The sequence below is a fragment of the Charadrius vociferus genome, unplaced genomic scaffold (genome assembly GCF_000708025.1).
Source record: "Charadrius vociferus isolate BGI_N301 unplaced genomic scaffold, ASM70802v2 scaffold142, whole genome shotgun sequence".
In the NCBI taxonomy this organism is placed as follows: domain Eukaryota; kingdom Metazoa; phylum Chordata; class Aves; order Charadriiformes; family Charadriidae; genus Charadrius; species Charadrius vociferus.
Genome location: NW_009647025.1, coordinates 132,909 through 152,622, shown reverse-complemented (window position 1 = coordinate 152,622; position 19,714 = coordinate 132,909). Strand labels below are relative to the sequence as shown.

Genomic DNA, 19,714 nt, shown 5'->3' with positions numbered 1-19,714 from the left:
TGCAATCCCCCTGCCAATGGCAAACAAGAGAAATTGTAGAATATTAAATACTTTGGCTCCCGTGAACAGCACTTGCATTATACAGACAGATTATCCATCTGACCGGAGACTCACTACATTTTCCATCTTTTTTTAATATGTGGAAACAGCTCCCAAATCAGCAAACTATAGTTTGTTTTAGAGCCACTTTCAGTTTTTAGATGTAGCAGAAACTTAGATTTCTGAAATGCATTTGTTTGAACTCACTGGAGGCATTTTCTAGATAAAGGTTTGCAATTTTCTGTTTCCAAACAAAGGTCTTGAATGAATTAATTTCTTACCCCACCTATGGAATTCAAGGGTGTATTTAATCAGCTAGACATTAGAGAAAAAACAAACTATTCTCCTTATACCTACGGTAAAGCGCTCTAGTATTCCTCAGGTACCATTTCCAATTCCTACAATTTTTGTTACATGCAGCTTGGTTGGATGATTTCCAACAAATTGGCTCCTATCACTGAAAAACCCTCTCTTGACAAAACAAAGTTTACATCACATTTTCATCAATAAACCTATGACAGACAAAAAAATTCCCTCATTATCTTCATTTAGATATGCTAATAGCAATATTTAATAATTTTACATTTTTCAGTATAGCCTATATTTTAATTAATACCCCCTAGGAGCAACATCAAATTAACTTCATTCACCACAGAAGAGAGCACTTTTCACAGTCAGGACACTCCTCTGCAGTTAATAAATTAAGAGGTGAGGCGCTACTGTTTTGTTCCTTTATTTAAGAAAGTCGTAAGATGACAAACATCAGAAGTCAACACAATTTAGGCAGAGACAAACAAGGCCATACAAATTTTACAAACTTCTACTGAATGCAACACCTACAGCACTTCAATAAGCAAATATGGAAGATTTTGAAGAATATCTGTGATGGTCCCCAATTAATTGCCAAAACAAATTTTGCCATGACGTTTATCCTACCTTTAAGAGCTTTTCAGGAAGCTCAAAAGGACAGAGTGCAAATAGTTAGCCTGAGTTGTGAAAAGCGATTTTCTGCTGCAGATTAACTTGCAGCAGGCTGGAAGGGTGTAAAGAGAGACACAGCAAGATGAACACCTCTACACTGTTGGAGGAATGGCCCACAAAGGTAGGGCCAGCTGTTCCTCCATGAACACTAGCCAGCCAGGCCATGTAGACCAAACTAAGGCCACTACGCTGGGCTACCCGTGAGAGCCAAGTGGGAATGCAAACGCATGTTGCACCCATGAGGAATCAAGAGAAAGTTTCTTTTTACCTTTGGGCAAAAACAGTTCAGAAGAAAATATTTTTTCAAACAGGCAGAAAAGGGGAGGTAGGAAGAAAAGGCCACCCTACTCCATTTCATGTTGGTACCCAAGATAAACCAACTGGACCAGCTAATTATGGCTATAAAGGGGTTATGATGAACTCCCGATCACTTGTGGGATCCCTTCTAGGCTCCTGTGCTCCAACCCTAAACCATCACATACTCTTTGTGCCTGCACCATGGATGCTGCTGGTAGAACCCAGCCTGGGAATAAGTGCCTTGGAATTGTCCCATTCTCATTAAGATGAAGAGAAACAATTGGGGCATTCATCACTTACAGACACATTAATGATACAGAATCCAGGTAATAGTTGGTTGGTTGGTTTTTTTTCATTAAATAATCCCCCTTCTTGGTAGGGAGGGAGCAGGAGTCAAATACATCAACAACTACACCAAAGAGAGATGGGAACAGTCCTGAGCCTGGCCTCCACCTGAGTGGGAACTACTGTGCCAGACACAGGTGTAAAGCCACTCCACCTGAACACTTAGTAGTTGTTTGATATTCTGGCCAAGTGAGTGAAAAGAGGCCCTACTGTTGCTGCTGAACTGACAAAAAGACACACAAATGAATAAAAAAGCAAAACCAAAAAATTCCTGTAGACCTTTATAGGGTCCCCACATATTTATAGGCACAGAACTTTACAAGAAACCTTTCCAATCCCATATGAGTTTTTATCTGCAGTTCTGTGAAGCCAGGTTGGTAGAAATTTGCTATCCATTACCTACTTGAAAATATTTCCTTACTTGTGCAATTATGACTGCAAGTACACATTTCTGTATGCCAAAAAGGAATTAAACATGGATTACTTGCCTTACATATAAATCTGCATGATATTTTTTTCCATTTAGAACTCCCAGCAATGTTGGATTCTCATTATTTCTAAAATTGAGGGTAGAATCATAGACTGCAGAAACTAGAAGAAGAGAAACAGGTTATGTTATTACTGTAGTGATAGAATGGAAACCATTCTCTCAAACAAGAAGAATATTTAAATATGAAGTCATCAGCAATAGCACTGTAGTTTGAACTGTCACCAAGGTAAAGATGGCAATAGAATATTCAACATGCAGGTTTTAAGAAGCCAAATAACCAGTGACCCTTTCAGGAACTGCACCAGTAGAACAGAAGGGTTTGCTCTCTACCCTTCTCTCCTTCCCCATCAGGTGCAGAATGTTTGGCACAGGAAACGCAGTCTTAGGTACACTAACTTTGTAATATACCTAGGACATCCTAGGAGTCAAATGGCTGAAAAACTATTAGTTTTCTCAACTCACTGCATATCACACACACACACACACACATCCCTGCCCTGTTCTGGGTAAATAACCAGGCACCAACACACTTTATTAACAATGAACAATACACACCATTTGACTAAGAATGGATAAAGTGTGTGTGAGACACATCGTATAGCAAGAAGGCTTAATGCAACTATGAATCGCTGGGGTTCAAAAAAACCTCCCTGTCATGTCCATTATTTGATAACTAAAGCACTTGCTATAGGGCAAAGGCAGAGACAGAAAAAGAGACCACACCCTGCGTGAGCCAGACTGCTGCTACGAAGACATGCAGCTGTGAGGAATATAACATCCAAGTTCCACAGAACAGAACTGCAACCAAACTTTCAGCCTCGAGAAAACACTGTGTCTGCAGTTCAGGACTGCACAGTAACAGTAAAAGTATTTGTGAAGGTCATTTGTAGTTAAACTAAGACAGCATTAACAAGCAGTTTCTACAGAAAAAGCGTCCACTGTTTTAAACGACATAAAATGTTTCAAAAGAATTTATTTGAACACATCCTTAGAGACACTATTTTCCTGATGTCACAAAATTACCAGAGAGCAATTAATTTTCCTGTCACTGAAACCAATTGTGCACTGTGGTACAAATTCTAAGATCAATGCTAGCAACATATTTTTTTTTTTCACAAAAGTGACTAAAACACACTTCATGTGTAGCTTGCCGTACTTTAGGTTTTCTGCTCTGGAGTTCTTCAATAATGAACACTGTGATGAACCTTTATTGTGCAAGCTCTCAACCCACCTAAGAAGCCCTTTTATTACACAGAACAGATTTGCTTTTACTTTTGAAGCCTATCTAGCTACGACAGATAAATATGGCTTGGTCACAACATTCAGCCCCCAGAAACTCACCACAACATTTGTTATTGCAAAGCAGAATTCATAACTCGGAACAGCCTGGTTTCAGCGTTGCAAGGAAATCCTGAAAACAGAGGCCAAAACCCTGTCACTGCATACAGACCGTATCCCTCATTAACAATTCTATTCCTACTGCAGTTGGGGTTTTAGCCCAAACTCAAAACTACAACACATAAGCCAAAATCTACTTCAAGCACACTACTCTCCCTCTACACTATAAGTAGGAACTAACTTTTTTTGAATACATTATCTACCTCCATTTTTAAGCTTCTTAGTGTAGAAGGATTTTACTAATCTACTCTAATTTACTAATCCAATGTAATTGAAGGAAGACAAGAGCTCAATTTGTTTTATACAGGGTAAGCTTCTTAGTTTATTCTTTAATAGCATTAGATTAGTCTAACGACAACAGGGATGCAATAAAGGAAAGTATGATGCAATGCAGCACTTGTTCTTTCGTCTTTTGCAAGAAGACTATACTTGAGTTTTGATGTGAATTGAGTCCTTGTTCACACACATTGGAAGATGTTTCTCCTGTTCTGAAAAAACTTCTGCAGAGTTGGTCAGGAACATCTTTATGTGATGATAGCCATACACAGAGTTGTTCTTCACTCCAGGGAAAAAATATCCCATTTCAGTTTCAACTGGTCTGTAGTTTGATATTCAGTCCAGTGCTTTTTAATATCACACTGAAATCTTTTGCTGCAAAGCAGTGCCAAATCCAAGACAATGAGAGCATATGCAGGAGTAAACAGACCTCTGTTACATCCAGATATGAAATAACTAAAGACTTAAGCTCTTCTATTTGACAGTGCAGGAAAAGAACAACAGCAGAAGCGTCAAAGAAAAAGACTGCACAGAATTAAAATTTGCCAGAAAGCTTCCACAGCCAAAGCAGTACTAGCATGCTGTGTGACACACTGAAATTGTTTTTCATTAAATGTATATTTCATAATTACATAATTAGAACTGGACATCTCATGACTTTATCATCCAAATGCTGAAGAGTCCAGAAATTTCATGTTCTAAACCAAGTAAAAAAATAACTCCACACTTTCTTGAAAACATTGCAACTGTCTCCCTGTCAGACTAAATTAGACAGCATTTGAGAAGTTTTGCTTCAATTGGGAAATAAAATATTTTCTCAAAGAAGTTATCTTAAAACATCTTTTTCATTAAACAACAGAAAATTCAATATTTGGAAGCCTTTTCAAAGGCTTAGAAGAGATCATAACTGAAAACAAAATTTTTTCAGCTCAATTGCTATTTTCTGACAAAAACGGCTAGGGATTGTTTTGTTTTGTTTTCTAATCTCTGCCCAGGTTTTTTTGTATATCTTTAACTTTTGGTTCCTTGTACAGCATTCTGACAGAGCGCTGTGTACTTAATAATTTAAGATTTAATTTCTTAATTTTGACTTAAGAAATCTTTGGATTACATACCTAGAGAGGATTTTTCTTACTTCAACTGTCCTCTTGAATTTCATGCGTTATTTTGTGGACATGGCAGATTATGCCAGAATGATCATCCCACAAATCAACCTACAGGCAATGAGTATGCCTACCCAGAGCTTCATACTAGCACACAAATGATCTGAAGTGAAGCCTAGGAAAGGGAGGGGAAGAGACAGTGCAATTGACTGTACTGCTGGTATGACAGCCACCTTGACACAACCATTTGATTTAACATCACATTGGTCATCTTGGTTAAAAATCACTCATCCTCTCAAACTTCATAGCTTGCTCAGGAGGATGGCTAGGAGCCTCACCAAAAATTGAAAAAACCCCAGGACTAAAGTGCAGCTCATGGGAAAAAAAGTCATTGCAACACCCCCAAATACTGTCATATTGAACTCCATGAGAACATCACCCTGGAATTTATTCTTATGTGTTCCCTCTAGGACAGTAGTTCCCAGCATGCACAATTGGAGGAAAAGGTTGATAACTTGGAGTTACCTACAATCCATCATGAGGCACATTTTTAAATACAAGTCTTAACTAAATAAAAACAGCTGAAAGGAACTGCCTGATATACAGCCAGGCAATAAAAGTAACAGTTAAATATAACTTTTGCAATATTTATGACTTTTTTTTTTACTCTAAGTAATGGATGAGTGTTTTAGAAACAGATCTGTATTTCATTTGCTTCCATGAACAGGCTGTGAGAGCTGGGGTTGTTCATCCTGGAGAAGAGAAGGCTCTAGTGAGACCTTACAGCGGCCTTCCAGTACCTACAGGGGGCCTACAGGAAAGCTGGGGAAAGACTTTTTACAAGGGCATGTAGTGATAGGATGAGGGGGAATGGTTTTAAACTGGAAGACGGTAGATTTAGATTAGATATTAGGAAGAAATTTTTCACTGTGAGGGTGGTGAGGCACTGGAACAGGTTGCCCAGAGTTGTGGAAGCTCCATCCCTAGAGGTGTTCAAGGCCAGGCTGGATGCAGCCTTGGGCAACCTGGTCTAGTGGGAGGTGTTCCTGCCTACGGCAGGGGGGTTGGAACTAGATGATCTTCAAGGTCCCTTCCAACCTAAATCATTCTATGATTCTATAACAGTACAGGTAGCCAACACTACAACCTAACAGCAATTTATTAAGACAGCAAACAGCTTCTGGAAATGAAGTTCCAGGGGACTGTGTTTGTACTACCAAATTGGTAGAGATGGCCACTAATAAAAATATCAGAACAAGTTCAAAACATATTAAAAGCAGTCCTTTAAGAATCAAACTGCGTGAAGAGATCTGAATTTGTGAAAGTAAGTTGCTGAGGAGAAAAGAATTTCATTATCACTTCAGAAGGAATTTAGTTAGGAGGGAAGGTTCTTTACTCCTTATTTTGTGTGAAAGATATTTCTACCCAAATATATCTGCTTATGCAGATACATGGCACCCACTGGTATGGAGGTAGTTTCCCATGCACGTTAAAACTCCTTCTGAAGCTAAGTTTTTCAAAACTGATGGACTTGCCAGATTGATGTCACCAATGCCTGCTTCCAACAGACATGGAACGACTGCACCAGGTAGGATTAAGAGTTAATACAAAGTTTCAAAAAGCACCAACTGTGATCACTGCTATTGTGGGTGAATTACCTCTACAGCCACATCAACCAGCATCTATCCATCCTATAGTACTACAGCCTCAGACAGGTTGAATCCCACCCTTGTCAGAAAGAAGGAACGAAGAATACAGGAAAAGGAAAGGCTGACCTCTGTCACACTCAGCTTGGAACTGGATCCAAATATTTGGCTCTCCTTCACTGCTATGTTGTGCTGCTGCTGCCTCCCTTAGCAAGGCACGCCAGCCAGGCTCAACACGCCTTGTAGAAGAGCAGAAAGTGCATTAGCCTAAGTGGCAGGCCCCAAAATGCGCTCAGGCAGCTCAGCACCAGTCTCTCACTTTCAGAGACGTGCAGGGATACCCCGCTGCAGACTTGGCCACTGAAATGGATGTGAACTGTACCTCAAGAGAGACAGGTCAGCCTGCAAGAGTCATTCTTGTAGATCATTAAAGATGTCACTAAGACGAACTGAAGTTATGAACATCTGCATGTTGCCATTGCTGATTCTGCACACAGAGCAGCAATTCAGCTGTAATAGAAGGATACAGTCGTTTGCTGGGCCATGTTATAAGGCAGAGCATAACAGTAAGACTTAAGGGATCTACAGTGAATAAGTCAAATAGTACTATTTACCAATGTAAATATTCAAAAGAAAAGATGCCCAAATTACTACGGCATACAGCCTCTGCATATATTGACACCTAGAACAACATGTTACTGCTTATAATGTGGGTACCAAATGTCGGTGAAGGTTAACAGAGACAAGTGGTCAAATCCTATCAGTAATCATGCAAGAAAGGAATAATTTCTAGACAGAACTTCCATGTCTTGATTATGGACTGACAAAAAAGACTTCCACCACATTCTCTATTAAAAAAACATTTATGGACTTCCGTGTTACCCATACATATTGATGTTACAAGGAGTTCTAAAAATAAGATATTGTTTACAAAAGCCTTTCAAATGCTTTTCACCCTTTGTCTCTACAGGAGAGAAACATACAGTAACCCAGACAGTAACTCTTATTAACTCCCTCTCATTGCAAAAAGCAACAAGGAAGTAAAGCAACATACCCAGAAGAATTTGCAACACTGATCTGGGGTCATCAGCTGCTTCCCACACAGGTTTGTTCATTGGGTTTTTAAGCTACACAGTTTGAACAAACACTACCTATGAGAAGTTATGACTGTCTCTACTTCTCCTTGAACCCTGACAGGGAAATATCACCTTCTTATTAGCCTTAGCCTGTTTGATCTAGCAAGTCACAGCTTCTGGGTTGAGGTAGTAACATAATTTTCCTAAGCATACAAGTAATCTAGCAATCTCAGTCTTCTTTTTCTGAAAGTATTTCAAATATTTAGGATCCTAAGAAATGTTAGTGTAGTGTATCATGTGAATGCCCAAAACTTTTTACAAATGTCACTTGGGTTCCCTAAAATTGTTTCCTTTTGAAACACTTTCCCCACAAATCAGCTACTTGTCCACAACCATACCATGTTTTGCTTGCTTTACCCAGAGTAGTGAAAAAGAACAAAATCCCCACCGAAATAACCCAACCCTGATTCCCAGCTCAGGGCATTGGAAGTCATAGAGGTTTGACTCAGCTCTTCTTCAATGCCTCAAGTCTATCTCCCCCGCGCTCAGCAAAACAGTCACCCGTATTCAAAGGTTAAACTGTGCCCTTAAGGGAGTTGCTGGATGCTGCCCATAACTTACCTCTTCACATATTAGAAAAGATCCAAGCTATGCTATCCATTTTGGGAGTGGGAAGTCGTGGATGCCTGACAAGCTACAACAGCGATATCATCTACGTGACTTGTAAGAGGATATGTAGAAGAAACATGACAGATAGCAAGACAGCTGACTGCAAAGCTTTTTTACAGCAGCTATCCCAGATATGCCACATAAAAACATGTCTTCAAAGACAAAAGAAGCTTTGACATTCATTTCAGTCAAGCAAGAACATTTTCTTCTAAACTACTAACCACTTTGTCTTTCTTATATATCAGCCTTCTAACAGCACACAAATCTACCAAACCCCAAAGTTACTGAAGCACTATGGCTACTTAGCACTGTCTTTCCTTTGCCCACGAAGTACACAGCAGAAGACTTTGATGGATTGTATCAGTCAAAAAAAAATCACTTCAAAGGCATATGTGCCATATTCTTACTGATGGCACAAGTTGGCAAATTCAAGTAACCAGAAATAACTTGGGGGTGGGGAGTTCAGAACAACATTAACAAAGAAAAACTTACTCATTCTCTGTAATGTAGAGATAATTTATTTATAAATTTCTCCTACATGTATCTTCAGTCGAGGTATGCTCCCATTCCTCAGCTCCACAAAGGTTAGTATGAAACTCTAAAGAGCACATCTACACAGAAGTTTAAAGCAGAATTTTTTTTTATTGAAAATGGTGTTATTTGAGGCAGATATTTATCACAATAAAATATTTAAGACACACTGCCTCAGATTCTCTAGTGATGTATTTGCTTCATTTGGAATAGGATTGCATAGTAAATACTAAGAAATATTATCCTTTGGCAATAGGTATGAAACACACAACTTGATATTCCCCGAGACAGACTCAGTAACAGAAAACAAAGCAAAAAAATAATAATAAAAAAAGACAAAGTTCCCCCAACATTTTGTTAGTAAAACCTGATCTTTAATTTTCACAGGCTAGTGGAAGAAAGGTCAGAAAGGATCCCAGGGCTTTTCTGCTAGGACACATGCTACAGGGGAAAGAAGAGCATGGCAAAGTGACAGCAGTTACATGAAATAACCATTTGGAATTGTTCCTTGTGACTTTCCTTACCTACATTTCTCAAACACTGCACAGTGACAGCAAATCCTTTCGTTCGTGGCAGTAGGTGATACTTGAGCTTGGGCAGGCCTTTGGCTTCAGCCACCTGCATGCTAATCTGGTGCTTCTGTTCTGTGAACCTTGTGCCTTCGCAATGAATCAGGAACTAAAACCAAGAAAGAACTACAGTTAGAAAGCCGCTCAGGTCTTCTACATCTGTCTGACCAGAGGCACCTCTAATTCCCAACAACACAGCCCAAATGAACACTGCTAGCAGGGACAGGTGTAGCCACATGCACGTTTAGGTAACTTAATTGCCCTGGAGTTTAAAAAAAAACAAACCAAACCAAAACTATCTCAATTGCCCCCAGCCATCCAACTTGCCGTCCTCTGGTTTGAACTCTAGCCTTTGGGCTTTAACATCTGCTCTGCTACTTGGTGTCTGAAGGACTTGCTTTCTCTAAATGAGTCACTCCATCTCTACTGAGATGTTAGAAAACAATCAAAACATACCTCGTGTTGCAAATCTCTCACTGATGGTGAGGTGCTTGAGTGTCTTGGTTTCTAAAGCTTGGTAAGTGTCTAAACCAAACACATTTCTAAGAAATGCTTCAGTGCCCAGATTGCTTCCCCTCACTCCGACCCACTTGCTTTCACTGTGGTGTAAGGACCACTGATAACTGCAGACAGTAACTTTGATGCCAATGACTGCGCTGGTAACAGACGTAGAGCAGTAAATGCAAAACTGAAAGCCTCACGCCCTTATGAACTACACAGTGGAAGTGCTCAGACATGAACGATTACAATTTTGCCACTGGCAGACAGGGGAGAGCAGACAGATCTTTGGAGATTCCCAAGTTGCTCATCTGCTTTCTGCCAAGTCTGAATGCAAACTAACACATCAGAGAGTATTGCCAAATCGCACAAGCTAAGTCCCCATAACCCACAGCAAAGATTTAGCCAACAAAGACAGTAAGACTGAAGAAAAGTAGCCAAGCAGACAGCTTCAGTTCCAGCTCATCTAAAAGCACTTTTACTCATGTATCATATGCATAATGCTAAACAGCTAGATGAAACATACAGAAACTAATGAGAAAATCCTTCTAGCCCACTTAGAATGCTCTGTCTTTCTACCTTCCAAGGTGCTACTGCTGTGCCTTTTGACATTATGTCCCCACAAAAGGGCAAATCAAAACTCCACACTGCAATAACCCCAGGTGTACACCAACAACTGTATCTCTCAATACAGCTATAGCTTCTTCTTAGTAATCTCTCTACAGCAGTATATAAATGACAGTGGCGGTTTGTGCTCACCAATTAGAGCTGAACTGCCTAGGTGCACAGAAAGGCATTCAACACCTTTTAAGAGTCATGAAGCACAGGCAAATCCCTGTGAGAGAGATCAGAACTAGAAACGAAGAACTGTCCCTTTGCTAGACAGCCTCCTGCCTGGAAGGCATTTAATCATTGTCCAAGCACAGAGCTTAGTTTCGATTGCTTAGCCCTCATTTAAATCAATGACAATTAAAAAAAATATGTTTCAGAGAATGAGAGATACAGCATATACACCTTCACTAGGAAACTGCTTCTTAAGCAATAGTTTCTGTAGGCCCTTGTGAGGCTGCTTAACTGAATCCCTCTCTCGCCATCACCAGCTCATGAGAACTAGGATTTTTCTGATTACTGAGGAGAAAAAAAAATTCAAAGGCTTTTCATTCACAGACTAGGAAGTGCCAGGCAGGCTCAATACTAAAAAAATGATGGCGATACAAAAAGTAACACTTTCCTGTTACTGAAAGGCAACACAAATCCTCTCTCTGTAACACAGCCAATGGCCCCAGGGGTCACTTCGCTGTCCAGGTACTTATATGTGGCTTCCACTTACTTCTACTGGGCCATGCCTGTCCTAGCACCTTCACAGGAATGGCAGAATCACAGGGGAACAGAAGGAGAAAATACTAGTATGAACTCAGTAATGAATGAGAGGGGAGCTTACGTAAAGAATACAGCTAATGTGTTTCAATACAACGTTGTCACATGTATCTGTTACACTGCCATGAATCCCTGCATCTACCCTTCTCCAGCGCCTATATTTAGAGGACCACAAAGTTTACTGAATGGATCACAGTGGAGGTTTTTTTGCAATAACATCTGTAGGGCTCTACACTACAGAGGAAGAAAACCAGACAAGACAGAGTATTACATGGGAAATTCAAGACAGATTTCCATTCTTAGAAAATACTCTCCTGATACTGCCAGGAAGATAATGAATCAAAGTTCTCAGGAGCAACCCGGCAACTACCACATACCGTCTATGCCCTTCATCCCTCCCCCAAGCACTACAGCACCTCAGAATCCACTCCTGAGTCATCACTTACCCAAAAGTTTTCAGGGTAGTCCCGGAGATTCAGCAACTTCTGCATGACTGTTTTACGATCTTCCTCCCACTTACGCTTGCAGAAGACTATCTCTAGGAAATACCACATCCAGCCAATGATAGGCATGTAAGAGAGCTCCTTCTTTGCAAGCACTTTGGAACTCTGCAAGAGTCAATGCAAGTAAAACAAAGTTACTCCACTTAAGAGTTCTCTGTGGGTATGACACATGCACAGTTATACACTAATATATTTATTCATACTGGCCAGTCCCAGTTTTAACACCAGTGTAAATGTAAAAGCAAAAGTTTTCCTCATATAACAGAATAGTCAAATCTAGTCTCAGACATCTGCATGAAAGACGACCTCCAGAATTCAATATGTATATGTGGATGTATGTCTATCCTACCCAAACCCTGGAACCCAAAACATAAGCCAAAATCCTTCAAACACTGAGGAACCCATGCAAAAAACCCAAACCATATGAAATGAAATTATTAATTCAAGCAGACCCTGGGCAGTGGCAGTGGCAATTCCTTTAAGATATCTTGCAGCTATACTTCTCCCCAAAGCTGGGACACTTCACCATGACAAAAAAACTCAACCCTATTCTGAATGAGAAGCAGAGTCACAGAGCCATTGCTGCACAATAATATATTGATGCATACATGTGATTTACCAATGGAAGAAACCTTATATGACACTAGAAACAACAGCAATAAAAATACTTCATTTGTGTTTAGGTTTGTTTATGGAAGGGCAGAAACACTTACACTAGTGAAATTCTCTTCAAAGCATGGTTCTGGAGTAAAGAAAAAAACAACCAAACAAACCACTGTTCCCATCTCACAGGTGTGACAGACACTGAAGTGATTTGTCCAGACCCTCCACAAGAAGTCTATGGTTTATTAAGCATTCAACAAGTTTCCAATCTCAAGTCCTACTCCAGTACTTAAATCGGTGATCATCTCAGACTGACACCCCTTTGGGCAGGAGAATTGATCCCACTTGCTCTTTTCCTGTCTTCCAAGCCAGCCTGCCTTGGTGAGCTGTCTAACGTTTCACTTTGTTATTTAATAAATAAAATGGCAGTGTGTGTGTGTGTATATCTAGAATTTGTTGCTCCAGCATTTCCTGAAAAACAGTGACATTTTCTTAGAGGACAAATACAGCAACTACAGTCCGGTTTCTATCCATATCATCATTATAAGCTATCCCATCAAAGTGCTCTGCAGATAGGTTCGCATCTGACTAGTAGGAATTATTTACTGGTAGAAATTACCACCGACAGAAATTATTTGGTTTTACTTTTTTGGTCACTGTTGTTCATTTGATTACTAGGGGAAGAAACTTGACCTGATTCTTTATCTCATCTCATTTCGCTCATCTGCTCTCCTTCCTTGAGAAGGAAAATAGCTTAAATAATTAAGCTATCTAAAACCTCATAAGACTGGAAGGCAACTGCACACCATGCAGCTTCACTAGCAACTGTTACACAAAAGCAGAGCAGAAGACAACATGAGACAATTCCATTTTTAAGAATGCAGGAATCATCTCTGTCAATGATTTAACACATCGTAATAAAGCACTCCCTCTTGATCATTCAAGAATTTCAGTGATGGGCCCAGATCAGAACTCCAAACCCAGCTCTCCCACAAGGAGCAGCCGTAGGATATGGCACACTTTTTGCCATTTCACTTTCAAACCATTTTGAACATCAGTCCCTACTGCATGGCAGCAGCAATGCTAAGCCCAGCCTCCTCTTCCAGCTCCCCAAACTGGCCACAGAGAAACAGGCTCTACTCCCACTACTTTCCTTAGCTCTCTGTTTTTTTTCCCCCACACTACTGTTTTTCTTTTCTCAGTTACTCTTAATACAAGTAATTTTCTTATTTCCAAAAATAAATGTAAATAGTTCTAGCATATAGCTTTGAAAGCCTCTAAAAAGCATTTTTTGTGGTAGGCCATGTACAGTATAGCTTCCATTCAAAGCACACAGACCAGTTCATATGCTCTTCCATTCCTCTCCCCTATACATGCCTGAGGAAGACAGCTGAGCCAAGGCTTTGCCCCAAGAAACCCCCAACAGATGCAAAGTGTTTTTAGCTGAGCAGGGAGGGCTAAAACCTTAAGGAACTACTGCCCGCCTCAGCCACAACCAGGGCAGTCATCACCTACTGCCATGCACAAGTCACTACACAAGGAGGCAAACAGCAACAGTGTTACCCCCCCAAAAATAGAAAAAAAAACCCATACTCTTAAAGTTTATTTGCAACAAATGTTCAGTATCATAAGACCTACCATAAAAAAAAGTAAGTGTGCTCTGCATAGGATGTACAAGGCCTCCAGAGCAGAGTCAGAAAAAACAATGCAATAGTCCTCCCTCCTAGACTTTAAAACACAGGAATCCTAGTCCAAAAAGCAAGCTAAAGTAACTGTTTCACCATAGCTACTTTCTAATGTTTTGTATATTTTAAAAAGCATGTGAGATAAACAAGGGGCAGGAGAGAAGTTGCCAACATTTTTTTTTTTTCCTGGTGAAACAAAGAAGTTTTGTTGTGAGCTAAGGTGTCACGTAGCACAGGTATAACCACAAAAGCAGAATAGATGTTTGAATTTTTCCCAAGGGCATGTTCTTATTCATTTTCTGTGCTGATGCATTTTTAAAATTTAAAAGCGCTCTTTTAGACACGCAAGTATATGACTCCTTAGATACACATAAAAAAACCTAAATTACCTTATGCTGGTTTGTGCACCCCATCTATCCTAGGAGGTGAAGGAAGGCTAATGACATAGAAATAATTAGAGAAAGGAAACTCTTCAGTGCATTATACCGGCAAGACTGCTCCTGTGGGGGAGGAATACATTAGGGCTCCCCTCAGAAGCTATCATCTCTCTTACAATAACTAGAACTACAATCTATTCTGTTTCAGTCATCTACCCATGCACAGCTCCTGTATAAATACCTGAGGGGAAAAACGTAGCTCTACTTGATTTTGGTCACTAACTTTTCCTTTACAAAAGTGCCTTGGTAAATATGTGACAGTCACCTCTAAGCTTCAAATTCAGCTTGTTCAACAGAATAAATTTCATTAAAAAGTGCTGATTTGTTCCATGTAAGATGCCTTCTTGAAAGAAGTCAAACATTTTCAGTGCTCAGAACTGTGTAATTCCAACAGATGTTTAATGAAATTACTGCTGAATGGGGACAACTTGTCTACAGTAATAGCATTTTAATCCAGGTTAATTTCTTTTGGCCAAGTTTGTTCAGATGGAAATACCTGTGAAGGTCTCCTTTTGTGAATGACTGCACTAATATCACACAAAAAAAATATTTTCACAAGCTTACTTTAGATGCAGTTGCACAGCTATGCTGTCACAGAAAGAAAATCTTTATTTATATGTCCAGCCTCAGTTGTTCAACATCTCTTGATCACAGAATGCAACAAACAGCATGAAATCAACCTGTAAGCTGAGGATGTCTGTGAGAGATGGAATTGTTTTCCTTTGGCCATTTTGTATGTCAACAACACAAGCAGGGCTATGAGCAGTCATTTTGTGTGTCAACAGCACAAGCAGAGCTGTGTAAATTAGAAAAACACCTCCTTAAAAGGAGAAAAGTGTGAATCGAGTTTGTGACAGGCTAACGGGTCGTGAAAGAATGTGCGCCCTAAAGTACCTAACCAATGGGAAAAGGGGACAGGACATAAATACCTGAAGTTTTGTAGCTAAGTGTGCTCTTTTTGAGAGGCACACGACTCAGCTGACTCGTTTATTTTGATCCTGAATAAACTTTTATCTTTGCTTCGAAGACTTTGTCCTCTCTACATTTTTATCTGTGAGTGTTTCTCACAATGTCTAACAAAATTTGTTCCACAGTTTCAAAACAAATTCATTGTAGATGCAAACCATTAGCAGCAGCAACTTGCCTTATAAATTTTTTACTCTCCAGGCTGTTCTCAGCATTGACATACTTTTGATGATTCCATTTGCTCTATTTTTGAAATACAGCACTCCTCCATATTATACTCTCTGGGACATCAAGTCGGAAAGGTATGTATCTTTAGTCCCTCAAAGCCATGGTTTCAAAAATTTAGTTAGCCTCCTAATTTCTACTGTTTCATATTGAATAAAACTTTTCCATGTTGGAAAGGTAACACAGCAATATTTTAGAGCATATGCTAAGATGCTGTGTGAAGTACAAATAATGATGTAGTTTTGGCTGCCTACATGAATAATTACATAACTTCTATTAAAACATCAGAATGTACAAATGAACTACTGTGTTCACACACCTATGAGTCCCATACAATAGCCCAGCAAAAGTCTCTTCTCATACCTATACTTAAGGCCACACTCAGTTTTTCCATCAGCAAGCTTCAACATAAACAACTTTTAAATAAAATCTGGGTTTCCTGGCATATGGAACAGATAGTTAGCGTTAAAAATTATTACAAGTGTTTAGCAATTTTTTATAAGAAACTAAAAGCAAGATAGTTAACAACCAATTTTTCATAATGGTTTTCTGTGTTGCCTACCCTGCCAAGGAATAAACAACTATAGCCTCTTTTGGAAATGCATATTTTGATGCCAATATAATGAGCCACTCAGAATAATGTTTATGTTTTGCTGAGGCAGAAAGACCACCAGCATTAATAACTTGAAACTACAGACACCAGAAGATGAACAGATAAACCAGCAGGTTTAGCTTTAAAGCACAGACAATTTTTGCTAATATAAAGGTCTTCATCTCAGAAAAAGCGTTATTAAAATTACTAAAAAAGCTATTTTGTCACTGCTTGGTCAGATCAAGCAACAAAGCAGAAGGGCACAGTGAATCTTGGCAGAGAGCACACTAATGTGCTTTTGATGCAAGTCCTGAATAACACTTTCCTCCTCAGAACATGCCTATGTCCTGATTTCAAGTTCTGGTGTCCAGTGGGTCTGTTTTCAAAGGGATGCTTAGCACACACCTTGGAGAAACTAAATGCTACTAATGTGTTTAAATGCTGATACAGTAGCTAGGCTGTCCACACTAAGAAGAAGGTAAGTCCTAGGACTGGAATGTCACAGGCAGGAAAAGGGAAGGACACAGCAGAGCGCAGGAACCTGTCACCAAGACCCTGTCTCTATTTACACAACAGAGCAACACAGAGACACCGGAGCCAGCATCTCCCCCAGATATTGTACTAATATGGGGTGGAAAATCAGAGCATCCACAACACAACCACCCTGGTCAGGTTCATAACAACAGCCCTGTCTTCTATTAGGAAACACTGTTGGGGACAAAGCTTCGCCCTGTTGAGGCATGCTGTTTCCGACTCTACAGAAAGCCAAGTTGGCAGCACAGCTCCTTCTTCCCATGCAGCATGTTGCAGCCACCTCTGTGTCAGGAGTAGTCAGGACTCGGCTGTCCCCGTGGACATCCATGCTGCCCATAGGAGCATCATGCTGACTTGGCATCAAGCACCCCTATATTCCCTCCCTCCTGCACACATCACTGAGGTCTGGCAGCACAAGGAGGTGGGTATGTGTGGCTGATGGGTGTCAAGGACTGAAAACAAAACAGGAAGATCCCTTCACAAAACCCCCACAACTGGAATACAGGTGTAAGTGATTAACAGTTTGGCCTGAACACAAGCCTGCCTGAAATCCCTGTCAAATTCTATTTTTTTGTGAAGTTTGCTTCCTTCTGCTAATTTTCAACAACAACTAAAAATCTTATATGGTTTGGTGCTGCGAACAATTACACATCAGTAACTTCAGCTGCATAGAGTCCAACTGTAGCTAGCAGGACAATCTCACTGGCTACAGTAACTTGCAAAAGTAAAAGCGAGCATAGAATTACTTCTTCATGTGGTTTTCTCCTTTTCTGCTATAAATGAATAGATCTCTGGCTCTCACTCAGCACTGCCCACCCAGTGTCTCCTAACATTTTCAATGGGTGCTCCAAAAGTACTATATTAAAGGAAAAAAAGAATCAAATAAATGTTAGAATTGTCTTTTTTTTTTTGCCCCTCCACACACACTTCTCAAATTCTTAGCACCTTCTTTGGGTTTTTTTTTGCTAGATTTTCTTTCACAGCCATTTAAAAACCTTCACGAAAGCAGAGAACCTCATGCCATCCAAGTATAAGAACTGAGTCATTAGAAGAGCACTGAGGTTCACAAACCTAAAAACAACATGCAAGAGACTATGCCACTCCCACTCCACCCCCTGCAAGCAGCAAACAAAAATAAACTCACGTTGATAAAAAGAAAACCACATTGATGGAGCTGTTGGGACTATGGCAATTTGGCTATAAGGAGAAAGCCAGTACAGGACAAGAGAGACAAAAGAAGGAGCAGAACAATGCACAGATTGAATGCTACAGCTAAGACCAGGAGGGGCAGTTTTCATATCATGATTAAAAATGAAGAGGAAAAGGGAAAGACTTTTCTTCTTTGGGGCCAGAAGGGGCAAGACAGGTTTAAGGAAGTTTAATTTTGCTTTTAAATGAGCAAAACCATGCAAAAAATTACAGCATTTAATGGCTTCATATAATAAAAGTTCACGCTGTAAAATACTGAGAGTTTGGACACACGCTTGTGACACTGTTATGAGCACTGCTGCTGTCTGCCAGCACCACAGGGTACAGCTGCATGTCACAACAAAGCCATTCTGTCTGCCTGCTATAGCCAAGCACGATCAGTCCCAACTCCTTCGGCCCTAAGTTGTCTTCACCTTCTCCCTTTTCCCCCTCCCCAGCCATCTCTTTTCTTCATTGGACTAGTTAAGGCAGGAGAGAGAGAGGGGGTATCTGAAACATGCCAAAACAGGGCAGACAAACACCAGAACAGATGCAGGAGATAGGATGGCATGTGCAAGATTTCCTTTTCAGCAGCAGCAGACACAAGATCAGCTTAGTAAGATGCTAGTAGTTACCCAAACTTAGCATAGAAACTTCATGGAGTATAAAATTAAACAGCATTAAATATAAAACCCTGCTGGCTCACAGAGTCCCTGAGCTACAAAATGCTGGAGGCTGGGACAGCACTTAGAAATCTCTCTGGACACTTGCCTTTTTCTTGTAATTCCTTCTCCCAAACGTTAATGATTCTTACATTCCTAATTGTGCCGCCACACCAAGCCCTGAAGCTTCGCCCTCTGCAAACTTGTGTAAGGCAGCACAAACCAAGCTGCACCCCCAATCCCTACACATTCATCCACTCCCGTGCCGCCCCAAGCCATGTACTGATTGCCGATACAGGCAACCCAATCAGGAAACTGATTGTGTGTGCCTTTTTCTTTTTTTTTTTTTAACCTGGCTTAAGATGAACCTTGACCAGTTGCTCCAATAGGGAAATACACTGCTTTGCTGTGTAAAGATATATATGCAAATGAGAGCACATGGGAACTATTCCTTCCTGAAACAGTTTCTGGGGCGTAAAATCACAGTAAATTACTCAAGACTGAAATAGTTTAAAAAAATAATTTAAAAGAACCCAACCATATATCAGTTCCTAAAAGAATCCTAAGATTATAAAAAACCCAAACTGAGTAATAACTGTAAGCATCTAAAAAAAATAAAAAGGGAAAATTATTTTCAGTTAGTGCAGAACAGTAATTGTTCAACAGTTATGCTTCTACGTAGTGGTTTTTCTATGTGTAGAAAGACATGCAATATCTGCAACATGCAATATAAAAAAAACTAGAACATAAGCCTGATTACTTTCAGAAGCTATAAAAAAATTATTAAAGTTAATGAGATTCAATCCAGCCACACAGCACCAATGTCAAATGAGATTTTTGACCTTGTAGACCCGTATTAGTTTGTACAAAAATAATCCTTTAATTTTCTACAATGGTGCTTTCTGAAGCAGCACGTGACCCTCTAAAACACAGCTTTATTTACAGAACTGTAGCCATTAGGCTTACAAAATTATACAGGCTATAATAAAGCACCACTGTATAATGAGCACATAGAAGGGAGAAC

General features: G+C 39.9%; 1 protein-coding gene across 1 annotated transcript in view; it reads right to left on the bottom strand.

Annotated features, from left to right (window-relative positions):
• AGPAT4 (1-acylglycerol-3-phosphate O-acyltransferase 4) overlaps window positions 1–19,714 on the bottom strand; it is a 68,193-nt gene that overhangs the window by 14,651 nt on the left and 33,828 nt on the right. Inside the window, exons 3-5 of the mRNA XM_009895531.1 lie at window positions 11,742–11,903; window positions 9,376–9,529; window positions 2,147–2,253 (exon numbers count right to left, since the gene is read on the bottom strand). Of these exons, the coding sequence (XP_009893833.1) occupies window positions 2,147–2,253; window positions 9,376–9,529; window positions 11,742–11,903 (423 nt within the window). The remainder of the gene's footprint in view (window positions 1–2,146; window positions 2,254–9,375; window positions 9,530–11,741; window positions 11,904–19,714) is intronic.